This window comes from Coniosporium apollinis (assembly GCF_000281105.1).
Source record: "Coniosporium apollinis CBS 100218 chromosome Unknown supercont1.26, whole genome shotgun sequence".
Lineage (NCBI taxonomy): Eukaryota > Fungi > Ascomycota > Dothideomycetes > Coniosporium > Coniosporium apollinis.
The window spans coordinates 191,984-219,119 of record NW_006913288.1 but is presented as its reverse complement, the minus strand read 5'-3'; the positions used below and the strand labels follow the sequence as shown (position 1 = coordinate 219,119).

The 27,136-nt window shown below is 53.4% G+C and overlaps 7 protein-coding genes across 7 annotated transcripts; 3 read left to right on the top strand and 4 right to left on the bottom strand.

Annotated features, from left to right (window-relative positions):
- Window positions 1–730: 730 nt before the first annotated feature.
- On the bottom strand, window positions 731–3,605 carry W97_05661 (uncharacterized protein; the record flags this gene model as incomplete). The annotated part of the gene is made up of 4 exons (XM_007783395.1): window positions 731–2,060; window positions 2,115–2,980; window positions 3,061–3,172; window positions 3,226–3,605. The coding sequence occupies 4 exons, from the start codon at window positions 3,603–3,605 to the stop codon at window positions 731–733; spliced, it is 2,688 nt and encodes an 895-aa protein (XP_007781585.1).
- Window positions 3,606–6,068: 2,463 nt separating this feature from the next.
- W97_05660 (uncharacterized protein) lies at window positions 6,069–7,217 on the top strand (the record flags this gene model as incomplete). Its single annotated transcript, XM_007783394.1, has 1 exon — window positions 6,069–7,217. One exon carries the CDS (start codon window positions 6,069–6,071, stop codon window positions 7,215–7,217), a length of 1,149 nt encoding a protein of 382 aa, XP_007781584.1.
- Window positions 7,218–7,694: 477 nt separating this feature from the next.
- On the bottom strand, window positions 7,695–9,721 carry W97_05659 (uncharacterized protein; the record flags this gene model as incomplete). Its single annotated transcript, XM_007783393.1, has 8 exons — window positions 7,695–7,850; window positions 7,908–8,014; window positions 8,095–8,817; window positions 8,873–8,978; window positions 9,037–9,185; window positions 9,246–9,285; window positions 9,341–9,597; window positions 9,661–9,721. 8 exons carry the CDS (start codon window positions 9,719–9,721, stop codon window positions 7,695–7,697), a joined length of 1,599 nt encoding a protein of 532 aa, XP_007781583.1.
- A 2,172-nt stretch (window positions 9,722–11,893) lies between these two features.
- W97_05658 (uncharacterized protein) lies at window positions 11,894–12,524 on the bottom strand (the record flags this gene model as incomplete). Its single annotated transcript, XM_007783392.1, has 2 exons — window positions 11,894–12,236; window positions 12,274–12,524. 2 exons carry the CDS (start codon window positions 12,522–12,524, stop codon window positions 11,894–11,896), a joined length of 594 nt encoding a protein of 197 aa, XP_007781582.1.
- Window positions 12,525–13,035: 511 nt separating this feature from the next.
- On the top strand, window positions 13,036–14,721 carry W97_05657 (uncharacterized protein; the record flags this gene model as incomplete). Its single annotated transcript, XM_007783391.1, has 1 exon — window positions 13,036–14,721. The coding sequence occupies one exon, from the start codon at window positions 13,036–13,038 to the stop codon at window positions 14,719–14,721; it is 1,686 nt and encodes a 561-aa protein (XP_007781581.1).
- A 6,818-nt stretch (window positions 14,722–21,539) lies between these two features.
- On the top strand, window positions 21,540–24,221 carry W97_05656 (uncharacterized protein; the record flags this gene model as incomplete). Its single annotated transcript, XM_007783390.1, has 5 exons — window positions 21,540–21,679; window positions 21,736–21,894; window positions 21,951–22,163; window positions 22,217–22,498; window positions 22,574–24,221. The coding sequence occupies 5 exons, from the start codon at window positions 21,540–21,542 to the stop codon at window positions 24,219–24,221; spliced, it is 2,442 nt and encodes an 813-aa protein (XP_007781580.1).
- A 383-nt stretch (window positions 24,222–24,604) lies between these two features.
- Window positions 24,605–26,366, bottom strand: W97_05655 (uncharacterized protein; the record flags this gene model as incomplete). The annotated part of the gene is made up of 2 exons (XM_007783389.1): window positions 24,605–26,280; window positions 26,333–26,366. 2 exons carry the CDS (start codon window positions 26,364–26,366, stop codon window positions 24,605–24,607), a joined length of 1,710 nt encoding a protein of 569 aa, XP_007781579.1.
- Between the last annotated feature and the right edge of the window lie 770 nt (window positions 26,367–27,136).

The window sequence follows — 27,136 nt, the reverse complement described above, 5'->3', positions numbered from 1 at the left end:
TCGCCGAGGGGCCGATAGCCGATGCGCTTGGTCTGGCCAGCGCCACCGGGCTTAAGCTGTGCGGGTGGTTAAGTCCGTATCACCAGTTTCCTGAAGCAGACAAAGTTTGCGGAAGGTGAGAAGAGTGATAGAGGTGATTCAGGGTTTCCGGTTGGTCATATACCGCTGTTGCTCTGGCGCGAGTTGATCCTCGTGCGTTGTGTGAGGGAAGTTGCCTGGTCATGGAAGAGCGCGTGGTTTGGCGATGGGCTGTCATTTCAACGTTCCCTTCGTGGTGAAGCTGGTCCCCAGAGGACGGTGTCTAGACGACGAGGAGAGATTACACGCTATGATTCCAGCCGTAGCTGAGGACCTAATCCTCAAGATCGGAGTAGATCATACTGCTGTACGTGTGCATAGGTTTTCAGCACCGTACTAAAGAGCGTAAGAAGACGTGCTGACGGTCCGTAACCTCACTCGTACTACTGCCGCAGCAGAGGCAGGAAGGTAGATTCAGCAACATGCTTTCGTCACAGTCACCGCGCCTGTGAGACCTAGTGGAGCAGACAAAACGTAAATCGAGAACTCCATATCCTGCACCAGGGTATCCCAAAGCATGCTACACCAGAGTGCAACCATGACCAGTATCCAGCTATCCATTGTCTAAGCGAAAGCGTCTGCGCTCTAGCGCAGCCCATGATGATCCATTCCGTGTGAAAGCAACAAAAGCACAAATGTCCACCCATGACGCCTACATGCCCTGTCCACCGTCGCCGCCAAAGCCATTCTGCTGTCCACCGCCTAGAGCTGCAGGCCAAGATGCGTAGTTGAGAATGCCAAACTCATCGTACACGGGTTGTGCAATGCCATAGTTCATGGAATCGTAGGTCGTGAAGGGCTGCGTGGCGCTGGTGCCTTGCGGCAGCTGAAGCGTGTGGTTGACGTCCATGAAATCGACCACCCCATGCACGCCATGCAAGCTCTGCATTGGATCTACGAAGGATACGTGCTGTGGATATTTGGCGTCAAGGTAACTCTGCACGTGAGGAACGGCTGGTGGAGATAGGTCGACGTTGACCTTAGGCGTGAGTTCGCTGAGATGCTTAAAAGCCCTTTCTGCGGCTCTGCTGTTCTCTCCCATCTTGTGAAGCCAGCGTCCAAGCTTCTTCAGAGCGTTGACAATGTTTTGTTTGTCGTGCTGCATGTGCTCGCAATTGAATGAGAGCTCCAGCATCAGGACCGAGGCAGCCTGCATGAGCAGGTGGATTTGGCACCACCAAGGTCCGTTCCTATAGAGCAAGACTGGGTCCGGCTTGTCGGGGAGGAGATCGACCGTAGCCCTGGCGGCATTCACGCAGGCTCGCGCTTCCTTAATGTTCAGCTCCTTGGATTGCATGGTCTGGTGTTCTATTCGGTCGTTGAGAGGACATAAGCATGGGCGGCCTGCAAGGATCTTCGCACTGTTGTAGAAGAAACCGAGTGTCAGGCGTTCTCGCAGGAAAGGTGTATCGGCACACAGCGGCACAAGGAAGTCAAACTCTTTAGGGAAAGCCTTTTCTCTCCACTGATCGATCGTCTTTATCAGATCCTGAATTTTGCCTTGGGCTTGATGCCACGAGTTTTCGCCAGAAGACGCGCTGTATAGCTCGGCAAGTACTTCTCCGGTGATGATCGCTAACTCTACCCGGCTTTTGAAGAAGTGATCAGTGTTGACAGACACCGCTACCTCGCCACCGGTGATAAAGTGCATGAGTGGAGACACCGCTGCCGAAGCGGAGCTTTTCTGACGGAGGTCCTCCAGACCATGGGATTTTGGGGGATCATTGATAGCCATGTTTGCGAAGAAGGTAGCCAGTTGGTCTTCCTTGATAGGAAGTGGAAGCGGGACTGAGCATCCATCATCCCTAAGCGCACTTGGTCGGCCTAAGATCACGGTGACTAAGCGGTCCAGACAATAAAGAGACCACCACGTCCGGATTCTCGTCTCCCGCTTGGAGTCATTGAGATTGGGGTCCTCGTTGCGAATGTGCAGGCCTAGGGCTATGGCATCCTTCACGGCAAGTCCACAAAGCGAATAGGCACTGAATAGCTGTTAGCAGCCTAATTGGCTATTTAGATTTCCAGGCTCGACGTACCGACTCATGTGACCGATAGCGACAAAGTAGAAAGCCATCAAGGCGACGAATTGTACATGCTGAAGACTAGGATGCATGAGGATAGCCTCGCCGTTGAAGGCAAGCATTCGAGCCCGAGTGAAATAAATCAAGTGGTCCCGCTCATCCGCGCGCCATTCGGCTTTGAGAAGGTGCGAAAGCTTAGCACCAATGGCGAACACAAGATTAACGATTCCGAGCCATCTGAAATGGGGTCTTGCTGGCTCTCCGCGGGCTTTCCTGTGGTAGTATTCCAAAAGCTGCTTCGTGACGGTGTTTTTCTCAATGACAGGGAACGTGTCATGGACAGATGTTAGATAAAGGCTCAAGAGATTGCGGCCAGTGTCTTCAAGTGGCATCTCATACGGATCAGTGTGGTTTCTCAGGAAAACGTTCTCCATGTCCATGTGATAGGTGGATTCGCTGATCAGTCCGTCGCTTTCTGAGTGATTTCCAAAGCCCCTTCGCCTGTCTGATTTCTGGAGGCGTTGGTCTGCTGCTTCCGTGGACTTGCCCGGGGGCCCATAAGGATTCTTAGCGCGGCCATCGCTATCCTGATCGGAGGGTTGATCGGAGGGTTGATTGTCTTGCATCTTGAGCCGTCGCATCCACATAAGTTCCGAGTTCTTGCCAACGAAGCCGGTGGCTCTGGATGCTTGGGTTCGAGTGAGATCTTCGTCAAGCTTACCCGAATCCTCCTGTGATCCGACCTCCGCAGTAATCAGATCTTCTCCGTGTTCCTTCTGGTCCTCTGGAAGGCTTTCAGTAGCCACATGGGAGCGCTTGAGCGTAGGCGAAGCCGGTCGAGACGTAGGTTCGGATAGAAGCGTGGCGTATTCACGCTCCGCCTAATGTAATTCACATGTGAGCTTTCTATATTTGCGGCGTGACGCAAGGCATCAGGCCTCGGAAGACTATGTCGGCTTACTTTTGCGAGGAAGTCGTGGATCTTTCGCTGGTCCTCAGGCACAGCCCTGAGACTGACATCTTTGAGCAGAACAATGAGGCCTGTGCAAATCTTTTCAAGGCTCTCATGCTCCCTGCAAACCACATTAATTAGAGTTGGGAGACGGAAATCTACTCGGCTACAAACTTTCTAGTCCTGTCTCTCTTGCCGTCAACATACTCGCACTCGAGCCCAAATTCTAGGCAGTGCTTGCACCGGGGCCTCTCCCCGCTACATTTGACCTTTCTCTGCCGACATTTTGTGCATGCGTGCGTCGCACGCAGCTTGTCGCTGCCAACTGAACGAGTGCTTCCTCCATCGCTGCTCGTTCTTATTCTCGGTATTTCGACCCTCGGCTGAGGGCCACCAGTGCCCGGAATCGGCATCTCAGTAGATAGATCGAAGGCTTCTGGGAAGAGATCGAATGGTGGAGCTGCGGCGGTGAGCATCAGCATCGGTGATTCTGTGCCTTCTTCTTCGAAGAGTGGAAAATCCTCCGCCACCGAGAAATCAACGAAGCTCTCCATGGTGGTGGTGGAGGATGAATGTGATGCTGCGTAGATCACGAGAAGAGGAAGAGAGGAGTGGTGAAAGGAGGTAGACCAGCGAGACTGCAGGCCAATTTGGGACATGTCTTGGCAGCCACGAGAGTGAATTGCATGATGGATGACATACCTTCTTCTGCACCGTCAAAGCAAAACACCTTTCAAGGCTACCTAAACACCACACGTCAGAACGTCTTAGCAAATTGGTCCAGGATAGTAATTTCCCCATTAACAGGAAGGGATCTAGAGGCCGAATCCAAATTGGTGTTGACCAATCTATAGGTCGCCATGCCACGTTGGATGCTGGTGCGGGCGCTAGATATTCGCAATGGCGGCAGCAGAATCCTCTATTCTCTTCGCAGTGATCGATTCCACGATCGAAGAGGAGTCGTATCGGAGCCCGTGATAGTAGGGATGAGCATCCAGAACTCAACGCCTGAGCTGTAGCTATCGTCTTCCTCCTTGCGGTGGACCTACGTTCCGAACAAGTCTCTCCGATCGATAACCGTGAACAACACGGCGTTGTAATCACACAGCAAGAACCACACCAAGCCTACTGTATCTTCCTTCCAAAGCCGTCGAAAAAGAGCGCTGCTCACCTCAGTGGGACTTCAGCTGTCCGATGCTTTCCATGCCTGTCTGCTTGGGTGTCTTGAGTTGATATCAGTAATGTCGTTACGAGGTAATTGCAACACCGCACCGCTTGCGGCTTCCAGTCAAGTGTGTCGCTGCGAATGATCTCACCAGCCTGAGATCCTCATACAGGACGGTGGACCACACCAGGATGGCTAGGGAAGACAGTGGAACAAAAGCAAGATAGACTAAGGGTAGGAGACCTGAAAGGAGGGCAGAAAGGCGCTTACCGGTGCAGTTACAACAACACAAGAGAGTGACTAATCACGCTCGCGCACACGCTCAGAGGTTCATGATATGGTCCTTGCAGAAGACCGAACTCTGCAAGGGTCGGGATAGCTTCGGGAGGAGTACACTCCGAATCAGCCGCATGCGGGAAGGCTGCAGCAAGCGGTGACCCGGAGGCGTAACAACATTAGAAACCTCACGGCAGCCGACTAAAGTAAGTCCTTCTGAGCCGAAGACAGTAGGGGTGGAAGAAACGGGTAGCACTAAGGAGCCATGACATAGTAGTAAGAAAAGTGGCAGACTCAGCTTTGCTGCTCCTCTTACAGATGCGAAGACAGGCAGGGCACACCAATGCGAAGTGGCGGCACTGAGTTCCGATCCCCTGTCAGATCCGGAGGTCGCTCCGGCCTCTGTCCAACTACGTCGTTGCCGAAATAACATGGACTGCGGAGTCTTCACCTCACCGCGAACCCGTTTATGTCCACCAGCATCACTATCACAACTCTGCTTCAGAGAATTGAACAATACGAATCCTCTTGATTGAACATTTTCTTTCTTTTTTGCAGAACTTTAAACCAACATGAAGAGCTCTGTTCTACTGCAACTACATCTTTGGTGGTTCTGCGGTCCACGTTATTTTGGCAACGACATGCCAACCTACCTGCAGTCTTCCCTGTTGGCTTGCGACGACCAGAAATCTGGGGCCTGGAGCCGGTAAATGTCCAGGTGTCGACGACTGAAGTGGCTCCTCGCTTCTTCATCGTAGAACTCGCTATTTTCTACTCAATTGTCTGTGGTAATATTTCGGTAGGCCTCCGTATCGGTGTCATAGAGCAGAGTGACACTATACCAAGCGTTACTGCGCCGTGTAGCAAACGCCTCGACGAAGGCTGGCCCGCTTGCAGCCAACGACAAGCATGCTACAGACTCACAAGGGCAGAAGAGACTTCCTTGCAGCATGTCTCCCGGCCGAATCGGCTGTAAAGTGTTTCTCCAGCTTTCCTTGGGCAACAAGGAAGACATTGTGTAATCACATACTGCCCTTAGAGTAAGTCCTTTTCGCTATGCTAAGTAAGCATATAGACTGGGGCTCCTGTTTGTTAAATCGGCGGCTAGGCCCCCGGATAAAGCATAGAGTCGTGAGGTAGGGCGACTAGGGGCAAGAAAAAGTGCTAGTCTGATGCCTCTAGTGGTCTAAACGACGTAAGAGAAATGGCGACCTGGCTGAAATAAGTTTGGAATACCCAAGCCCGTCGATTTACGGTTCTGGTTTTTCTTGGCGGAACCGGTGGCTGCGGCTCAGGGCTTGTGCCGATGCCACGCGACAGGGCCTTGAGAACCCCACACCGTTGTTCTGCGCGTCAACCGTTACCCCTCGGACAACGGTGTGAAGAAACCCAAGTTGCGCAAAGAGCCATTTGACCGGTATATATACCCAGGCTTAAGTTGGTGCGGATAACTTCCACCGCTTCCAACCTCCTTCAAGCGGGACTTTTCTAGTATCTCTCAAAGCGTGATACCCCAGTCATTCCTCTCGAGCGATTGCCAGTATTCATAAGCAATTATTTCTTCCTGAAGCCAGCAATGGCGGGCAGTGGATCAGACTCAGAAGCCACCGCCGAGGCGTTGGAGAGTCAGTACTTTACTAACAATCCACCCCCCTTGTCGCTCCACTCTCATCTAGCCCTTACCCAGGCCTTCATCGAGAGGCATACGGATCAGGGCAGGCGCATTGCATTGGTGACCTCTGGTGGCACGACGGTCCCTCTCGAGAACCAAACGGTCCGTTATCTCGACAACTTCTCAGCCGGCACCCGGGGAGCAACGAGCGCGGAGTATTTCCTGGAAGCCGGATATGCAGTCGTATTTCTCCATCGACAGTTCTCTCTACTTCCGTATTCGCGGCATTATTCCCACAATACCAGCTCTTTCTTGGACTACATGAAAGAGGACCAGGATGGCCGAGTGGTCGTACAGGAGCAGCACCAGCCGGAGATGGTGAGGGTCCTGAGGGAGTACACCCATGTGAAGAAGCAGAACCTCCTCCTCATCCTCTCCTTTGTTACCATCACCGAATATCTCTGGGAGCTGCGGGAGGTCGCGAAGCTCATGCGGCCTGTGGGTGCCAAAGCCGTCTTTTACCTCGCGGCAGCGGTATCGGATTTCTTCGTGCCCAAGGATCGTATGGTCGAGCATAAGATCCAGTCGTCTGAGGAATTTCAAGCCAATGGCGACAACACGAACAGCAAGCCGCCGGCTGCTCGCACGGAGGGCAAGAGTCTCATCATCGACCTTGAGCCAGTGCCCAAGTTTTTGAAGCAGCTTGTGGACGGCTGGGCGCCAAACAGCATGATAGTCAGCTTCAAGCTCGAGACCGATCCGTCGATGCTGGTGAGGAAAGCGCAATACGCGTTGGAGAAATATCAGCATCATCTCGTGATCGGCAACTTGCTCTCGACGCGGAAGTGGGAAGTTGTGTTCGTGTCAGCAATGGATGGCGAGAAATGGATTCGCGTTCCTCCGAGCAGACGGACGAAGAGCTTGTCTGGAATCGAGGCATTGGTTGGTCGCGCCGGCGGTGCGGATGGTGATGGCTCGGAGTTGAAGCATTCTGATGGCCGGGCCATGCAAGGGGAACCGGCTGTTGAGATCGAATCTCTGATCATTCCTGAGATCGCAGCAATGCACAGCAGACTCATCAGGGAGAGTGTGCGAGAAAAAGGGACCGTTTAGCTGCGGAAAGCGAGCCGAGTACGCTCGTGATGAGTGTTGGATGTGGGAAGTTGGATGACTATGCGAATGCGGATCATGGGTGGCAGATGGATTCAATACAACCCGTTTAGCATGGCGCTTGTCCTCAGCAAGGATGTTAAGACAGACGAGGAAACAAGAGCTGTGAGTTTTGCGCATTCCGAGTCTGTTGGTGGGTGTTTGTTCTATCGCGATGCGGAATTGGCGAGTGGAAGATCTATTACTTCGGCCACCTTGTGAACGTCATGTGGTTTATTATGCCCGTGGCAGCCTCGACAGTCACCACCCTGCAGTCTCAGTCTTGCATGCTCAGCAGATTGCTCTGACTACTATCACTTCGCGCAGTTTCGGCACTATTGCTTGATTACATCTACACCCTTACTCACAAGCCGTCCACAGTACGGCAGCGGCTGGATGGCCCACGCCTCTCCTTGATCTTCCATCTACCGGACGCGACGCTTACAAGATGATACGCCATTGCGCGGTTCTATGCCGAATTCTCCCGCCGAACAAATACAATGGAAGGCCAAGTCCGATGATAGCCACGAAGAGGCCGGCCTGTGTTCCGAAAGAATCGATATACCCGACTTTTGTGACCCAAGGCACAACTCCGTACTGCAAAATAGACTTCTGTCAGCGCACTCGTGGACCGCAGAGCGGCGAAGAACTTACCAGAAAACCGAAAGCCACTATGTTCTTCAGGCCATTAATTAGTAACAACGCGTCTCCATTGATCGGAAGATAGAGATCGCTGGCGTATGCCATTGTGATTGTGGGTACTGTACCAGACATCGTTAGCGCTTGACGGACGCCGCAGCTGTTGCGTGCTCTCGTTCAAGACTGTGCTGACCAAACCTACCTGCAGTAAGACCGACAGACACCAATCCGTATCCGAAGAACAATGCTACCCAGGACATGGTGTTTTCAACACCATAGCCGAAGAGGAGACACCCAGCGGGAACAAGGAGCGTTGGCACCATCAGCAGAACAAGCCGAGTCTCTGGCTGGAAGATGCCGTTGTTTTTCACAGCCCTCCACGCACAGTAACGGTCCACCAACGAACCACCCGCCCAGGCACCGAATATGTTACCGAGAAGGCCCGGAATGTTAATCAAGCCATTGATCTGCGGCTGCCAGTTGTACGGCGGCGCTTGCAGGATGAAAGAGTTCAGAATGTTGACGGCTACGACCCAAGCAAGCGCCACGGAATAGCCAAGGAACGCATAAGTGATCGCCGGATATGCGAGAAGCGGGAAAGGGCGGACGAACATCTTGAACAGATTCGTATCCGCAGGGGTACCAGACGAGAGGCTGAGCTCTTGAACAAAAGTCTTTTTCGGCACCTGCATTCTCGTAGCACGACGTTCAGGTGATTCGGACACTTCCTTCGAGTTGGGCGTGACCGTCTTCTCCATTGAAGTCTCCTCGTCTGAAGACGATACTGCGGAATCGGACATAGTCGGGGCCAGATTGCTCGAAACTGTCCTGTCATACCGAGTCTCTGGGACGAAGAGAGCAACCGCCACGAAGTTTATGGCTGTAAAGATTACCGCTATCCATTTGTGCCATCTCCAGCCAAGACCTGACAAGGTGTCAGTACATCTACCTGTAGGATCTGCTGGCCGGCATGGATTTACTCTGCACAACGAATCCGCATATCAGCGGGCCGATGGTGTTACCACCCGAGATTGCGTTCATGTAGATTCCCATTTTCGCGCCACGCTCGTGCAGGAAGTACAGGTCCTTGAGCGACTGTCAGCAAGCATGCATAATGCATGTCACTGTACACCGGCTTACTCACATTGACGATTGCAGCTCCCAATGCTTCTGTCGATGAACCGGCAAACGCGGCAACGATGTTGGACCACAAGAGGCTGTTGAAGCTCGTCGCTGCAGCACCCCAGACATAGCAAACACATAGCAAAAGTGAAGCGAAAACGAAGACCGGGCCTGGCCGCACAAATCAGTAAACGTAAGATGACTGAGAGGAGAATCTACGCAACCACTCACGCTTCCCGAAGTAATTGGCCATTGGCACCCAGAAGAAGTTCTACCTCACGTTTAGCAAATGGTCCGTTGGTCATAAAGAAATCCTTTAAACGTACAAAGACTCCCAGCACCAGGATCGGCCACAGAAGCAGCTCGCTAGTCTCGGTCATCGTCTTATTGAACTCGAGCGAAAGCAGGTAGAAGGCCGGGGCCAGTCCGCCGATGGCATAGTTCGTCAGGAACGTAAACGCGCACACGCTCGTAAACGCAACATGCTTCTTCCAAGGTGGCCATCGCAGTGGATCGTTGGGATCTGTGTCCGAGGGGTGAGGAACGAGAACTAGCTCGGACGCAGTTGCACCCCCGCTGGCAGCTGGTACAGCCGTTATCAATCCGCATCTTCAGAATTTCGGACCGTGGATAAGTGGGTACTGACGCTGTCGCAGTTGGACGGTGCCCTCTGTTTGATCAAGCTCTTTGAGTGTATGTAGACGCATGGTGGCTTGTGTTGCAATTTTTTTGGCCTTTAATTGGGATACGAGGACGAGACCCAAGACCAGAACCACGATGATTCGGTGGTATTTGCCTGGCTGGGGCGCGTGCTGTTACTCGGAGGCATCACAACGTCCCTCCTTCCGGCGGTTTGCTGTATGTATACACAAGTACGGAGTCCGTAGTTAAACTTCGCGAAGGGCTCTCTGACTGCCTCGTGCCATGGCGCCCTGAGCTAGAAATATATACAACCGGCATAGCCGGTGCCATTGCATCGACGCCCTGCCGGCTGGTTGGTTGTTCCTTGGGTGATGTCGATGATGTTCGACGGAGCGGGATGGGATTCGGGTCTCCGTCTCCCGAAGGAAGACCGCATCTTGCACGCCCAAGGACACATACATGGGAGTCCCCTAAAAGAGCCGGATGCCCTCCCGGCTGCGCAGAGCCAATGGCAGAATTGGCAAGACTCAATGCTATGGTCTAAGTGGTTCACTTCAGAGCACAAAGCCGGGAGAGGCATCCGGTCATTTTAGGGGGCCCCTTGTAGAACAGTGCGTGGCCGGTCTGTGCACATAAAACGAAAGCCTGAACCGGACTCGTACTTTTCTACCTGCCCTTATCCCTTCGCAGGAGGAAAGACAGCGGGCCACGGCCGCGACATCTATTTATGAAAATTCCGATTGCTGTGAGACTCATTAGGGTTTCTGCGCAGCAGTCTCCTTAGCCGGTTCAGGCATCAATTCCTTGCTGAAGGGGGATAGCGGGCCAAGCGCTGGCGGCGCACTGATGTCCTACAGTAAGACATCGCGATTGCTTACTAAGGAATCACGATTTCTTAGCTACCAAGCGCTGCAGCTACAAGCGCACCTTATATCCTACGCCGGATAATATGTTAACCCTAAGACTCCTAAGAGATCTAGAACGGGTTCTCCATGTCGAGAAAAATATGAGGCCTAAGGTTATAGCAAGAGTTAACGCCTGGAGGAGCCGTAACGTGATTATTTGGGTTGTTCAGACTAGGAAAAATATCTTGCAGGCTGCAACGTATATAGCAAGACAGGACTGCTTGAGACACGGATCTTTCAACGGAAATCAAGCCCGGCCGACCGCGGGCTCACAAGTGAACAGGCCCGTCACCTTGGGACAGTTATGCAGCACCGTGGCGCCATACCGCCGTGCTGTGCCGCAGTCCACGGCGGTAACAACTGCATGGCCGCGGTGGGCGCCTGACGCGTAGAAAGTTTGAAGTAGGAGTTTTCGGCGCTTGTAAAGCCGCCGACTGTCACAGAAAGGTTGATTCGGGCGGCCTAGCCCCAATGTTGACGCGCGGTCGCTCGAAAAATTATTATGGTTTTTTCTAGCATACTTGTTGGTTCAGGACTTAAAATTCACTTGCTTGCCTACACCAATACAGCAGGCATCGAGACTAGTCTGGTTTCCGCTTTGTGGACATAGATCCGCAGAGTAAACCCATCGGTCGGCAAGGAGAAATCAGAACTCTAAGCCTGGCTCACGACATATCCAGGTCGGTTGCCTCAATTACGCAAGCGACCAGCAACCTTGAAGTAGTTTCTACGCGGCTTTCGTCTCCGTTCTATTCTCGATTCCTCTCTTTTGTCTGATTGGGACAGGTCATCTTGGATTGGACCTCGCAGTAGCACTAAAATCCTACGCGATCGTTAGCAAACTGTCGAGCAGTCCTGGTCCCTATGACTCACTCTAGAGTACATGTAGGTTTCAATATCGGTACACCCGGTAGATCAGGCGGATCCTGTGAGGGCTCAGCAGGCGCGTCTGGTGGCGCGCTCTCGACTATCGGTGGCCGTTTGAGGCCATTGATGCTGTATACGATGCATTCCGATGTTCGGGTGCCGCCCAGCTCCTTGTCGGTCGTGTGCGTACTACCTAAGAGAAGGGATCAATATTCATGACTTTACATAGCAAGGTCTTGCAACATTACGTACAATCGTTCAGCGCCGAAAGCATCTTATCACGGCAATAGAAGAAGTTCATCTCGCCCTTTTTGGGACAACGTGCGCATTCTGGACTCTTGTTTACAGAAGTGCGCAGAATGATTAACTCCACCCTGTTTTCTCCATTGGGCAACCGTGCAAGTATTCCATCGCCAGGGAGCGCCTTACCGTGGGCATGAGAACGACAAAGGTGCGAATGGCCTTTTAAACGTCTGTCACAGTAAACGAGACGTGGTCGCCACTCGGCTCATCTGAATAGCACTTTCCATGGATACCAGCATGAGTTGCAGGACCAGAGTTGGCAGGACACTGATCAACGATGATGATAGGAGCTTTGGGGATGCCAAGTCGTTTCACATTATCGTCGTCCAGAGCTCTCTTAGCAGCGTATGCCATGAGCATGTGCCCACATTTCTGCGGGTGGAATATCCAACCAAGTTTATCGGGTAGCCAGTTTCCATTAGGAATACGGGCGCCGCCCATCTCATCTATCTCAAGGTCATCCCCCTTCCAGTCAGATGTTCTTGCTCCGTCTGACGTATCCACGCTCTGATCTGTAAGGACAGGCTAAAATCATCTCGTACCGCTGCAGCGTCAGCTGGGGGTTCCCCAAAGATTGGGGGAGGATCGTTGTGCCCTCGTCATCTGCGGTAGTTCCGCGGTAGCAAAAAGCGGCGGAATCATGGCTGACGTCTGTCTCCTTGACGAAAGGTTCGCAATATCGACCGCTGAGTGCATCAACATGAGAGTTCCAGTTGACAAAGATGACCTGCGGTCCCGCTCGAGTAGCGGCATCCTTAAGTTTCGAGTTGAGGTCGACGACGATCTTGTTCATTGCTTGACGCCTTGCCTTTCTCAGGTACTTTTTATCGATGGCCGAGACAGACCAAGAGACATCGTCGATCGAGAGCTGCTCTCATCGGAAAAAGGCAGCATAGCCGAGCCGCACGTGTGATGAGTTTTCGGGTAGCTTGTTCTTCGTGGCCGAAAGAAGTTTGTCAAGATGGCCGAGGGGTCGTTGCCCCGGATGATATCGTTGATCTCTTCCAAACTCGAGTCACAGCAGCTAACATCAGCGTTTCATTGGAAGTTACAGCAACTGAATGCATCCTTGAACAGTAAGTTGTTACCACCAGCAGTCAAAGTGATTAGGTCGTACGCTTCGTTATTCACTGAGAGTACTTGTTTGTCCAGAATCGTTTCGTTCCAGCCCCCTGTAGGCGCTATGTAGAGCAAGGGAAGATGAGATGACTGAGCCATCGCCAAGGCTTAGTCGGCGCTAGGGTGCCTGCAGGGCGCTTACTCGGGAACAGAAGATATCAAAACACCAACTTCTAGGGCTGAGGATGACGGACCCAGCCCCTTTACTCTATGATTCTCTTGCCAATGGTGATGTGCTATCCGTTGACCTTCAATTGAGTGCCGGTTGCGACGTGCACTTGAAAGTGGAGAGAATCAGGGGCTATTCCAGCTCGGAGTCGCCACCCCTTTTCATTGCGGTTGCCCATGGACATGTTGCCCTCGTCCAGCTTTTGCTGGATAAAGGAGCAGAGGCATTCGACCCCAACAGCGACGATTTCCCCACAGCGTTACACCTGCTCGGTGCATTCAGCCTGGATGCCTTCACAGATGCGTATCGTCAAATCGCCCGTTTGATTCTCGAAACGGACAGTGCGCATATCGAGACGCTATCGCAAGAGGGCCAGACTCCGTTAGATGTTACGGCAAGACACGGCAACCTGGATTTTATGAAGATGCTTCTCGAGTTTGGCGCCCAAATTGAAGGCAATGTATCGCCGCTATCGGAGGCCGCTGGAGGGGGCCATATGCCTGTTGTGCAGTTCTTGCTCGATCAAGGAGTCAGGACCGATAGATTTCCAATACATAACGCATGTTGTGGTGGCCATGTTGACATCGTGCGTCTCCTTACCACGTATGGTCTCGATGAAGGGATCGGGCCATTACACATGGCTGCGGCGATAGGGCACGCGGATGTCGTTCAGTTTCTCTTAGACAATGGGACAGTCGCGGAAGCTACTGTCGAAGACCACCAAACAGCGCTACATGTTGCAGCAACCGCTTCAATAGCACGCATCCTCATCGACAGCGGATACAATCCGAACGCACGGGACTCAAAAGGCGCCACGCCACTCTTTAGAACGTGCGCTGTGTTCAGACCGTCTCCAGAGGCTTCACGAGAGATAACCGCTGCACTGCTAAATGCCGGAGCAAATGTCAACGTGCAGAACAATGCAGGAGAAACATCACTATGGACTCACATAAACGAGATGCGTTTCTACGATTTCCTGGACGAGTCCGCTATCGCCAACATCGAGAAGCATTTCGGGGACGCACCTTACCTGAAATGGGCCTATAAGCCCGCACTTATGGCATGTCGTAAGAACAACAACCAGCGCCTTTCTTGCCCACCGCTTGAAATTATAGCGCTACTTCTTGGCGCAGGCATCGACATAGGTCTCAGAGATCAGAGGGGTCAAACGGCCATGCACCAGATTGTCTGTGACAGAAGTCAGCTACCCGTCCAAGGGTATCTCGAATGTTTCAAACTACTTATAAAGCACGGCGCAGATCGTTCCGTTGCGGACGTACAGGGCCTGACAATTCTTCATCAAGCTGCAGCAGCGGGCGATTACCCCCTTGTGGAGATGCTCATAGATGCCGGCGTCGACGTTAATGCCCGCAAAACGAACGGGCAAACCCCCCTTTTCGAGGCTGTTGCTGCTGCTTGGTCTACCCGTAGCCAAGCAGAGGTTCTAACTTTGCGGATACTGCTTGACAATGGAACAGATGTTGCTGCGGTTGCTGACGATGGCTGGACGGCTTTGCACGAAGCGGTTTCGAACAAGAGACGGCCGGGACGATTCGAGGCTGAGGCCGTTGCGTTACTACTCGAGCGCGGGGCTGATGCGGCTGCGCGAGATGCGGAAGGAAGGACCGTAATGGATATCGCCGCGAAGGAAGGAGACACCTCCATAACAAAGGCGCTTCTTGCTTCGGGGGCCTCGTTGTGATCATAGTGATAAGCCTCCTCGATGCGCAGTAAGCCGTTTCAGAAGAGACTGGGGATTTCACAAAACATGTGGATCGCAGACTGTGGTCAGCGGGTCAGCATAGCTGCAAACCTTAAGAGCATCCTGCAGAGGAAAGCCCCAACGGCGCTCCGTTGCCGGTCTCATTAACCGCCAATCTTTTGGACAAAATGAGCATCATCATACAGTATTGAGCAATTCTTGCAGCTGTTGCTGCAAAGCTCTCGACATGGCTTCTTGAATATCCGCCAATTCTGACAAGACCTCAACCCCATCTCCGCTTGCCTGGATATACTCCCTTGACTAGAGCCTCGCTAGGAGATGCACAATCACGCTGAACTTATGATCTTGTTGATAGTAGAGTAGCTGGACCAATATTATGGGATAGAGAGAGAAAGACGTCCATCAGTTACATCTTAAATTCATCGATCATGCACCGTGATTTCTATCTATTAGCGGTCCTCATGGCTCTTAACCTCCATGTCTATGGAAACCTTTTAACGGGTGAACGGGCATTTCAGATGGCGCTTGGACTTTCCTTCGCAGGAGAAAACATAACTAGCCGGCCACGCCCGCAACCTCGATCTCACAAGAAACTCGTGACTGTGGGATTTGTAAGCCCAGCGCCTATGGTGTTCCCGATATTAGCGCAGGCCGAATCCGTCGAGAGCTGATGAAGCACAAGACGGGGCTCTCATGAGAGTTCCCTCGCATTGGCTTCGGACGAGGAACCTGCCCTGGACGCCTTCTACGAACTGTTGGACTTATCTTCTGGCTTATATCGGCGTCTGTTCGTAGCATGATGCATAGTGGCTTGATCGGCGAATCCTGTATCACTACGCGGCCGCGTCCGCATTTGTGCATCTCACGTCAATCGTTCGAGTTGACTCGTCCTGCTTCAACGCCAAAAGACTATCTATTTGACGCGGCGCCAACAATCTCATGATCTGCGTTCACACGAGCAATGACATATACTTCGATTTCGAGGCGCTGCTGCTCGTTCCCTGGAGGTACTGGTCTAAGTGAAGCTGCCAGCTCTTCTGAGGTTCAGCCTCATATTTTGCTTTAAGGTGCCTGGAGCGTGGTACTTGTTGGACTAAGTGCGCAACGAATGTGAGTTCTTGCTGCGTGAGGCCACAGGTTTCTTCACTTGTAGATGAATGTATGGATCTCAAGCTGGCTTCAGCCGCCGCTACTTATCGAGAACCGCCTACACCGTCGCAATCAGTCTTCTATATGTGTCCCACAAATCTCTGATGCCAGATCCGGTGAGCCTGCATTGCTTCCAGTCCTTACCTCCTTCCGATACTCAGGACGAAGGGCGGGCTGAATTAGCCATGTCCGGTCGGTACGCCAAGATGCGGGCACAGAACGGCCACGGACAATTCGGGCCGCCCTTGGACCATTCCTGCGAACAAACACAGATAGCACACTTTGCAGCTCATCTGCAGCTGCCCACTCTCTTTCTGTTCTCTAATACAGTTGACCAAGCGTCGAGCTACGATCGCGCTCCCCCGCCTGATACTGCAGCTAGCACCCCTTGCATCGTAACGTTTTGCTTTGTGTTGCCCGAAGCGTTCGCTACATTTCTACCTCCGTCATCAGCACCTGCCTGCCACCTTGGATCGTTTACCGCTTAGCCATCAGGTAAGAGCGGCCGAAGCTCCCCACGATCAGTGGCTCGGGCATCGGGCCGGAGGCTCTGGCCCTATTTACTTGTCTGATCGCGAAGGTGTGTGTGCGCGATTCCAAGAGCCCCTTGCTTCGGATTCACGGCCATCGGCAGACCCTTTGGTTTACAGTACAGTAATTCTACTCGATATTGGTTGCGCCTGTGCCTAAACCGCTCCCACACCGCCGCTTGTATCGGTCGAAGAGCTCCACAATAGACGCTTTGGAAAATATGAGCGATCCGGGGTCGTGGTTGAAGTAACCCTAGCAATGGCCTGCCTCAATCTTCCCAGCCTCTGTCTGTAATCCGAGCCGCCGCCGTGACCTCTTCATAAGACTCGGCTAGCCTCCCTTGATTCCAACGTTCTGGAAATTCTCCGTTATATATGGCGTCTTAATTGCGAAATCGTCTATCAAGATTATTAGCCATTGTCGCGCCAGCGATTGCCTGTCGGCCGCTCCCCGAAATCCTTGTTTTGGGTGGTCCTTGTGCTGTTTTCTTCCGCGTCCTTTTGTCATGCCTTGTACATCTACTCTTACACACTCTTCTCCTGTTCCGAACCACAACCTGTCGTCTTCTAGTTTGTCTCAGCGGGACCGAGGACTTCCTTGTGGCAGCCGTACGCCTCCTTCGTCACCTTGCGACTGGACAGAGAAGTGGGATGGAAACGTGAACAGAATCCGGAGCACTGCCACCTACTACGGCATAATATCGCAGTACAAACTTAATGAAGCGTCGACGCCACCCGTACCGCTGGTACCGTCTCCCGCAACATGTGAAGCCTCACCGACTTCTGACTTCGGCTTCTCAGAAGCATGTTCAAGCAGAATTCCGGCGATCTCGACAGCAGAAGATGGGAATTGCAACAGAAGCTCCAGCACAGGCGATGAGAACTGCGGGATTCTACTGTCACTTTCGCACCACAACTATGTCTCTGCCAGTCTGCAACGTCCACGGGATGTCAAGATATCTATGCCAGGAGGCGTCCGCATGACCGACACGATAAGAAAGACCACCAAGGCGTCGCCTGCCGCTATTGCGAGAAGCTCAACAGAGGGCTTCCGCCACGAAGTTTTCGATTCCTCGGCAAATGGAACGGACATGACATCGAGACCAGCAAGACCAGCGAAACCACCGCCATGCTTTCCTCCGGTGCGCAAGGACTCTCTGCCAACATGTCAAACGTCAACGCCACCCCTTCAAGCCCCTACCCGCAGAGCTCTTCCAGTTCCGTTGTCCCCAACCACTGGTATCTCGTCACTGCCACTATCAACTCCGCCATCAGCTCGAGGGTCGTGCCGCTCCATTGACCCATTGTTGTCCACCCCAGAAGTTACGACCCAGACAGTAGCTACGCTGTTTGCTCTTCATCGCTTACAGGAGCCGATCTCAGAGTTCGAAGATTACGATGATGAGGATGAGAAGGGAGGTCTTGTCATGTACCTCAAGCGCCCGCTTCGGACATCGAAAAGCCAGCTGTTGGGCACTCACAAGAGCGAGCGGAAGGAACGCCGAAAAGGCAGCGGTATTAAGAGGACGTTGCTGACGATAGTGAGCTGCGGCTGCGCTAGCCGCCGAAGATGACCGCGTTACGGTTGGAGCAAAATACGACGCTGCTCTGGTCGCCGGTGCACGACGCTGTGCTGCACCCAGTTGCACTGGCTAGCCGTTCTCCCTAAGGCACGATGTGTCTTTCGACGACAGGCGTAACCGCAAAGTCTCAATGTAGCTTCCGCACCTATTTTCGGCTACAAGCATCATACTACACTTACCCAAATTTTTCGGACTTCCTTTGCGCATTCAGACGACTTCATGTAACGACGATGCACGACTGCTATAGTTCGTACGGCTTCACGATTTATGTATACGATTTGGGACGGACGCGAATGGATGGGTAGTGGTTGGAAAACGCAAGCAAACGAAATTGTCGAGCACAGCTCACAAGCCATGTATTTCGGTTACCATTCTTACTCTGCTGCATCAGGCATGCCATGCAGTATGGCCAAGCCCGTCGTCCTCATCTCCTCCTGCTGCACAGCACACGCGTCATGACATGTTTTCCATGCATAGATGATGGTACCGTAACATTCTCGAACCCGCCCAGCGCGCTTGGCCCAGCTGCAATGCGTGCTTCTACTCGAGACAAACAGCAGTCCCGCTGACGGGTCGCGGTTGCGGAAGGCTGCAGCCGAAAAATCTGCAGGCAGGCTCGTGTAACGAAGGCGCATGATCCGGCCCATTCGACAGCGCGGAAGCGCCCAGTGAATTGTCTGCTTTTTGAATCTGCAAAGACGGTGCGCCATGCAGCGAGTGACGGTAAGCCGTGATCTCCGGGACTGCTGCAGCAGATACAGCGTAACGTGTCTGGGTACCCGCAGAATCAAGAACCACGTAAGTGCTTGACCATGCTTTTGCGATGTCGAGTCGCGTCAACATTCATGGTTCAAAAGACAGGGTAAAGGAAGATCCCCGACCTTGCTACCCATTCCTGGAAGAGCTCACGATTCAGAGTGTCCGTATGTCACTACGCCGAACAGTCAGGTATATACTCAATGTTCTACAACGACTGTATGTCTCTTGCAATTCGACCGCGTAGCCGATGCCCTGCACTGCCTACCCGAACTCGCATACCTCCCCATGTCTAGAATTGCTGTTCCTTCAGGCCTCACTGAATGAGACTCATCCCCGCCAACTACCCATTGAAAGCTTGTTCTAATTCGTGTGCTATCCGCTACGGCAGAAGTTGGCTGGGCAGTCTCGGCGTCCAGCGTCTTGAGCCGCAACTTCGATGCTTTACTCAGCCAGGGTTCGATGGTGGGAGCGGCGAGATACAAACGAAAGTGCAGGCTGGTGTTCGATGTCTCTCAGTGCTCGACCTTGATGAGTTGATTGCTGAGAGATGTATTGAAACCGATGCGGCTAATCTGAACATGACCACAGAGTTCTTCTACGGTGTTCTAGTACCGTTTCGGCACCTCATTGCTCTGTCCGTACAGGAATTAATAGTTACAGGACAGAATCCGGAGGCGGTGGCCTTGGACACCAATGCTGAGATACGGGATCTCACACAGCTGTTCCCTCTTACATCCCGTGGGCATGCCGCAGGTGGCCTTCTTGTGTAACGAGCTCGAGACGGGCCAGAGACAGCTGTTTGCGCCGACCAAGAACTGTCCTAGTGAGCATACAGCACTTTCTCGTAGCCGGTGACTGATATGTAAATGGCATAATCATGTACTCATCACCTCCCGCGCCACGCCGGAGACGCATTCTTCTACCGACTGGCCTCCGGACTAGCAGCGTAATACATAGTAAAAGGCGTAAGTCATGCCATCCATCGGATACGAGGAGCTAGTGTACTCAATGAAATACTCCATGGATAATTGGGAGCCATCTCTGTGGCTGAATGCCACTGTGGTACACCACACAGTCCATGGATGATTTGCTGTCCGACGCGAGTGAGGACACTCGGATACGTGCATGTTTGATTCTGCCACTATGCGCGCCACGTGTGTCTGTCCTGGGCCTTAGCAGACTTCGATACACATCCTGGGCGTTCCGCAGGAAGGGTTCCTGGACGTCGGGGGAGATTGTCTCTCAAAACTGTATACGGGTACGAAGTAACATCCTTCACGGATATACTTGGACATGCGGAATGAGAGGACCGCCGAAGGGCCTGCGAACACGAGCCAACCAGCACGTGATCCGACAACGGCCCTAGCGGCTAGAAATCGATGGCTGATGACTTGCATCTCGGTGCGCGCCAGAAACCCGACGACTCTGCCGTGCAACGGCTCAGATTGCCGTTCAGCGGCCTTTGAGAAGATGACTGCCTTCATCACTCTCGTCAAGGGCGCTCATGGAAGCTGAAATATCTTCGGCTATCGACGCCGAAGACGATGGTCGCTCAGGGGGATCCGCGCTCCTCAAATCTCGTATCCAATGATCTTGAGACGAAGCGAGCGACCAGGCTGTCTCGCGGAGAGTCCAGCCGTCCCTGGCCCTGCAATTGGCGCCGCGAGACTTTCGTCTCATCAAAACGCCCACGCTGCACGCAAGCGCAGCCACCATCGTGATTCGCAGCGCTCGTGCTAAGCATCTCCTTGGTCGGTATCCGAGGCATCGTGAAAAAGCTTGTATCTGTGTGAGCTATGAATGGATGCGCACGCATGTCCGTGGAAACCGCCGGTGAACGGCTACATAACGGCGCTTGCTCCTGCCCTGGGGAGAATGGAGATTTTGACGTCGTTCTTTTCTGTCAATCCACTCACTTCTGCAGTCACGCTTGTTAACGGTCGTTGACATTGCTGGCTCGTGGATGCTTCATACACTGTTCATAACTGTGCTATTGTGGTAGTTGTCACTCATTTCAACTCCACTTTATTGTCTGTCATCACTATCACTAATTATCGACTTCTGTTCCCATAGTTCAGCTCTTACAAAGGCAAGTGTCACCTATCAAATCCGTCTACGCAAGCGGTAGCCGGTAATATGGCTAGTCTAGAACCAAGAGTAGCAAAACCACTCCACATTCTACAGTTCGCCCAAGACGCAGACAAAGAGCGCAAGAGCTGTGCGACCCGTGGAGCTAGATAGCGCTGCTTGATGCCGCCTTGGGAAGCCTCGCTCTCTGGCCGTGTCTACACGGCAGTGGCTAGACATGCCCCCCGATATCATCAGGTGTTCTAGTGAACCCCAACGCTGACCATCTCACAGGCATCAGGCCGTTCCGCTCTTTCCGGTATCAGCGCATATCACACCTTCCTTAGAATCCACTCGGTCATAACATCAGTAACCCGATTCGCGAAACCTCAACCGGCCGTCTTTCCCGATCCGGAACACCCACCATCAAGTACGTCTGGCCACACTTTCCTCAGCTGATCAGTTGCCCACGGCCCACACCGTAGCCACGTGCAACGGATGGACTGATCAGAACTGCACACGGATCTTCTCAGTGCTCGAATTGCACATCACCTATCAAATATCTGTCAAACTGCCGCTCTCCGCCCACTTGCATCACCTATCTATCCATCTTTCCGTCTCTACCTCACCTGTTGAGCTGCCCGGCGCAGCGACATCACTACCTTCCTCTGTCACCTTGGTCGCTTACAAACACTTCCGGTAGATCACAATGAGAATCGTTTCACTCGCCCTCTTCACCGGGCTTTCTTCCGCCAATATCGTATTCAACAGGATACAACCCTCCTGCAATCATACCGAGCTTGGATACAGCGGCTGCTTGCGAGGGCAGCATTGCACAACAGAGGATATGTAGGTCTCAAAACTCCGGATTCCTCACGGGACGCGCAAGCTCACAGCGCCGACAGTTGCGAGGCTGCCATCGATCAGAACCTGTACCCGCACTCTTTCCACTACGACGTCCCTAGCCACCTCGATACTCGTGAAGTGCGCGACGATGGCCGATGCGGCAAAGAATTTGGAGGAGCGACTTGCGATGCGAACGGGCCATATGGCGGATGCTGCAGGTACGAACTAGCCTTTCTGCGTACTCCAACGGTCATGAAAGCTGACACAAACGCAGTGCATATGGCTTCTGTGGGAAGCTCGACGGCCACTGCTTAGTTTCCAACGGGTGCCAGAACGGCTGCAGAGACGCTCCGGCACCAACTATCACTGTAAGTCCCGGCGCACCTACTTCAGCACCGCCCCGCCCCGATGGACGTTGCGGCAAAGACGTTGGCGGCGCAACATGCGACGCGGCTGGCCCGTTTGGTGGCTGCTGTTCCGAATATGGGTACGTACAGTCTCTAATCCCATGAAGTCAAACGCTAGAACTGACATCGGCAGCTTCTGCGGCAACACGGACGGTCACTGTCTTATCAAGAACGGGTGTCAAAACGGCTGCAAGGATGGAGGACCAGGCGGTAACACCCCACAGCCATCACCGGATGCCACTACTTCTGGCGAGCCAATTCTCGGAAAACCCACGTCTGCCGCCACCGCCCCCGGTAGCGAGGCAACTGCCATCGTTACGACAGATGGATCGTGCGGCGCCACCAACAAGAACTCCATCTGCGGAAACTGGCCGCAGGGGGGCTGCTGCTCGATGTATGGGTTCTGCGGCAGCACGTAAGTTTTGAGATCATCTGGCATAATCATACTTCGGCCTTCCCCAGGCTAGTTGCAGTGCTAACCGTACTCAAGCACCTCTCACTGCGGCGACGGCTGCCAGTCCGGGCCGTGTCTCAAGGGTGCCGTTGTTCCTGCTCCAGGACCTAGTCCAGCACCCATGAATCCCAATCCGGGATACTTTAGAGTGGTTGGCGATTCTGGCGTCCCCGTCATGCACGCCGGACTCATGCCTAATGGACGCGTTGCTTTCCTGGACAAAGTCGAAGACTACACCAAGCTCAAGCTCCGTAACGGACAATACGCCTACGCCTCAGAGTATGACCCTGTTACCAACCAGGTTGTTCCGCTCGCCTACGGCACCAACTCGTTCTGCGCCGGTGGCACTTTCTTGGCAGATGGTAGCTTCCTCGCTGTTGGTGGCAATGGGCCTCTTGACTTCATCGATCCAACCGTGAAAGATGGGTTCACCGGGATTCGTCACCTTAAGCGCTCTTCCACCGACGCCAGCCTCAACGGCCAGGATTGGATCGAGCCCGGCAACAAGCTCGCCTCGGCGCGCTGGTACCCGTCCGTTCAGACCATGCCCGATGGTAGGATCTTCGTCGTCTCCGGCTCCCTCAACGGCCTCGACCCCTCTGTGAACGAAAATAACAACCCAACCTACGAGATTCTCTCCCCCACCGGCGTCTCCACCGGCCAAAACGTTCCGATGGAGCTCCTCGAGAAGAACCAGCCGTACTACATGTACCCCTTCATGCACCTTCTACGCGACGGCAACATGTTCGTCTTCACCTCCAAATCATCGCAGATCTTTAACGTCAATGCCAACGCAATCGTACGCCGCTTCCCCGATCTCCCAGGCGACTACCGCACCTACCCGAACACGGGCGGCAGCGTGCTGCTCCCGCTCTCCAGCGCCAACAACTGGGACGCCGACGTCATGATCTGCGGCGGCGGCGCCTACCAGGACATCACCAGCCCCACTGACCCGAGCTGCGGCCGCATCAACCCGCTCGCGCCGGACGCGAAATGGGAAATGGACTCGATGCCGCAGGGCCGCGGGATGATCGAGGGAACACTCCTTCCTGACGGGACAGTCGTGTGGCTTAACGGTGCAAACCGCGGCGCGCAGGGCTTCGGCATCGCGACGGACCCGACGCTCGACACGCTGCTATATGATCCCTCTCTGCCGAAAGGGCAGCGCTGGACGACGGGCGCGCGCAGCGAGATTCCACGGCTGTACCACAGCGTCGCGCTCCTCCTTCTCGACGGCACGGTTATGGTCACGGGGAGTAACCCCGTCGAACAGCCCGTCCTCACCCCGGATGCGAAGAATCCGTATATCACGGACTTCAGAGTCGAGATCTACACCCCGCCGTACCTGGCGGGTGAGAACGCGAACAAGCGGCCTACGGACATCGTGCTGGGTTCCAAGGACCTCAAGGCCGACGGCTCGACGTTTGGTGTTGCGTTCAAGGTCCCGCAGGGCGCGAAGGCTGTCAAGGTCGCGCTTTACTATGGCGGCTTTGTTACGCATAGCGTGCATATGGGCCATCGGATGATGTTTTTGGATGTTGAGGGCTGGAAGGCGGGAGCGGCGCAGCAGCATGTGCTGGTCAAGATGCCGCCGAACAGGAACGTCGCGCCGCCCGGGCCGTATGTGGTATATGTTGTTGTGGATGGTGTGCCGGCCGTGGGGCAGTTTGTCATGGTTTCGTGAGAAGTGAGAGAAGAGGGAGGGTAGAGTCACGGATTCGTGTTCATGTTGCTTGCTGGAGCGGGCTTTGTATTGTCCATACGGCTGTACCTTTGCATAATCACCTAGAAAGAATCAGACCTAGAAACTGAGTGCAAGAGATGTGGTACAAAGTTAATGATCCGCCATCCCATTTCCATCATGCTGCAAGGGTAGATGCAAAGGCCTTCTGCAACTCCCCCTAAACCACTCTCGATACGTTGTGTTTTCAATCTTCAGCAGGAAGAGTGCTTCAATGTATGAGCAACAGCACCCAGGATATCTCCAGCATTCCCGCCACAATCCCTACACATAGTTATTCAACTCTAACAGCGTCCCCTAGATTCAAAACCAACGGAGTCCCACCCCTATTCAGTCTTTTCCGGATGCAGACTCTTCCACTCCCCCACAATCCCCCTGTAGTCAGCAGGACTATAATGCTCACTCCACTCCCTCCACCAGCTTCCCTTCCTATGACGTCTGACGCTCAACTCACTCAGCAACAAATCTATATACGGTATGCTATCAAACCAGATATCCGGAAAGCGTCCGCCAAAGCCGCGCGAGTAGCGCCATTTACCGCACTGTGAGTGAAGTACGGTCTGGTATGCGATGCGCTCTCTGACGTCTAGAGCCGAGGAGTCCTTCAGGTTCGCGATGTGACCGCCGAAGAAGGCCGTGATCCACAGCGCCTGTGTCTGCGCGATCATCATGGTTGCCGGACTCCGGATTGCACCGGCGAACGCGAGCGTGCGCTGGGTGATGAAGGATGGAGGCACCATGAAGCGGTACAACCGGTACGGCTCGTTGATGATTGTGGTTTTGGTGAGAGCCATTGGTTTGAGGTTTGGACGGTCAGGTGGTTGGAGAGCAAGTTTTGGGAAGGAGGACAGGATCTCGGCATCGGCGCGGGCAGTCAGGGATGAGGCCACAGTGGTGCTGAAGCTAGGAAGGCCCAGGTCTTTCTTAGTGATGAACTTCACGGGAGGTGTCTCTTTCCAACCGGTGCCGCATATGAGGACCTCTGTTTGGATCTCGGTGTTGTCCGAAAGATGTATTGTCCCCTTCGAAAGATGAGTGATGTCCGCGATGTGAACGGTGATTGTGCCATTGCGGACAAATTCGAAGATGTCCTGATCATAATTGACCAGTCCTCGATTGGTGCCCACGAAGAAGACTTCGTCCCATGGCTTGAGCTTGGCTGTCTCGGCATGCCTGTCGTAACCGAGCTTACTGAGAACTCCGTGAGTCATAGCCGCAAAGAAACCGTCGACAATCTTGCGGCCGAGCCACGTCTTGTGTAAGAACCACCGGCACACCCAGTACCCGTCTGCATTTCCCCAGGTACATGGACTGAACCAGGTGAAGAAGCGCGTCAACAGCAGATACTGCGTGATAACCTTGAGTGGGGTTACGCGACTCGGTCCCATCCAGCAAGGGCCGTGTCCAGAGGCGCGAATGACCCAGTCGACTTTCACTCCGGCGGAGGCATAAGCATATGCGATATCCCAGGAGAACTTCGCACCGCTCATGATGACGACTTTTGTGTATTGGCCAGGCCCATCAGTCTGCTGTGCAAACTCGCTACTGTGGAGGATGGGAGTTCCGAAGTCATCTTTACCCTTCAATTCTGGCATGAATGGTTCGGAAGTAAGCCCTGTTGCAACCACCAGCTTCGATGCTCGAATATCTGATTTCTTGGCCCGGTCAATCACATCCACCACTGTCAACTTCCAGCCAGCTGCACCCAGATCTTCTGCGAGGCTGACATCGGTACGGAGGCGTACGAGCCGGATAAGATCGAACTTCTCCGCATACGCGCACAAGTACTCGTGCACTACTGGTCCCGGAATGTGCCCGGTACCGGCTTTCATGGGAAGGTCGCTAAGCTCAAAGGTACCATAGTGGTCGTTGGTCTTGAGAGTAGAGAACAGCTTTTCTGCGGCCCAGGTACCGCCGATAGATGAACCCTTATCGAGAATGAGGATGGACTGGCTAGGGTTGACATCTTTATATGTCTTGGCAACAGACAAGCCATGTATACCTACTAGTCATCAGCAAACGGGACCGGATTCCCATCCCAGGATGCCTCATACCGGCACCGATTATGACAACGTCAAAGTGCTCCATACAGATGATTTGCAGATAGACTGCAAGCTCCTCCAAAGGTTTGAGTTTGTGTTCACCGACGACCCCAAGTACGATCGAAAGTCAACCAACGAGGCCAGAGGAAGATGCAACGAAGGGATCTCCGAATAATGGAGGAAGGGCTTACCCTTAACTGATACCAAGAGGCCCCCACTCCCAAACAGGCTAGCAAGCTCTCATGGATGGTAAGCTTACTCATCGTCCGGAGAGTCTGATTGGGTCGAACTGGTGAGAACAGCTTGGCAGTGAGACCTAAATGCGCCAGGCGAGGATGTTCAGCTGCTGAAAGAGAGCGCTACTAGATAACTCTGAGGCACCTTCCGATCCAAGCGCGGAGCTGAAAAAGAAGATTCAGCCTCATCTGCGCTAGCCGCGGCTAGCGGCTGCAACAGTCGCGGTCAAGTGCGAGCTGAACTGGGCTCCGACCGCTTCCTCTTGAATGATTTAGCCGCACGGAACGGCAGTTAGTGTTCTAGTTCTCTACCCATTTACACCTGGCGCAAATCAAGCTTGTTTGCGAGGAAGATATGATTCGAGGCCATATTCTAGGGAGTTGTAAGCCGAGGGGCAATTCTTATTTTGGCGACAAGTGCATTGAGTTCGGTTGACAACACGTTGGACTGAATCATCTAGGACTTGGAAACCGAGCGGCTAGCGCAATGCGACATTGCTAACACTACTGAACAATGAAACTACATTATGAAACCACATTATGAAACGAGTAGTTAGCCACTTATCTCCAAGAGCTGGTT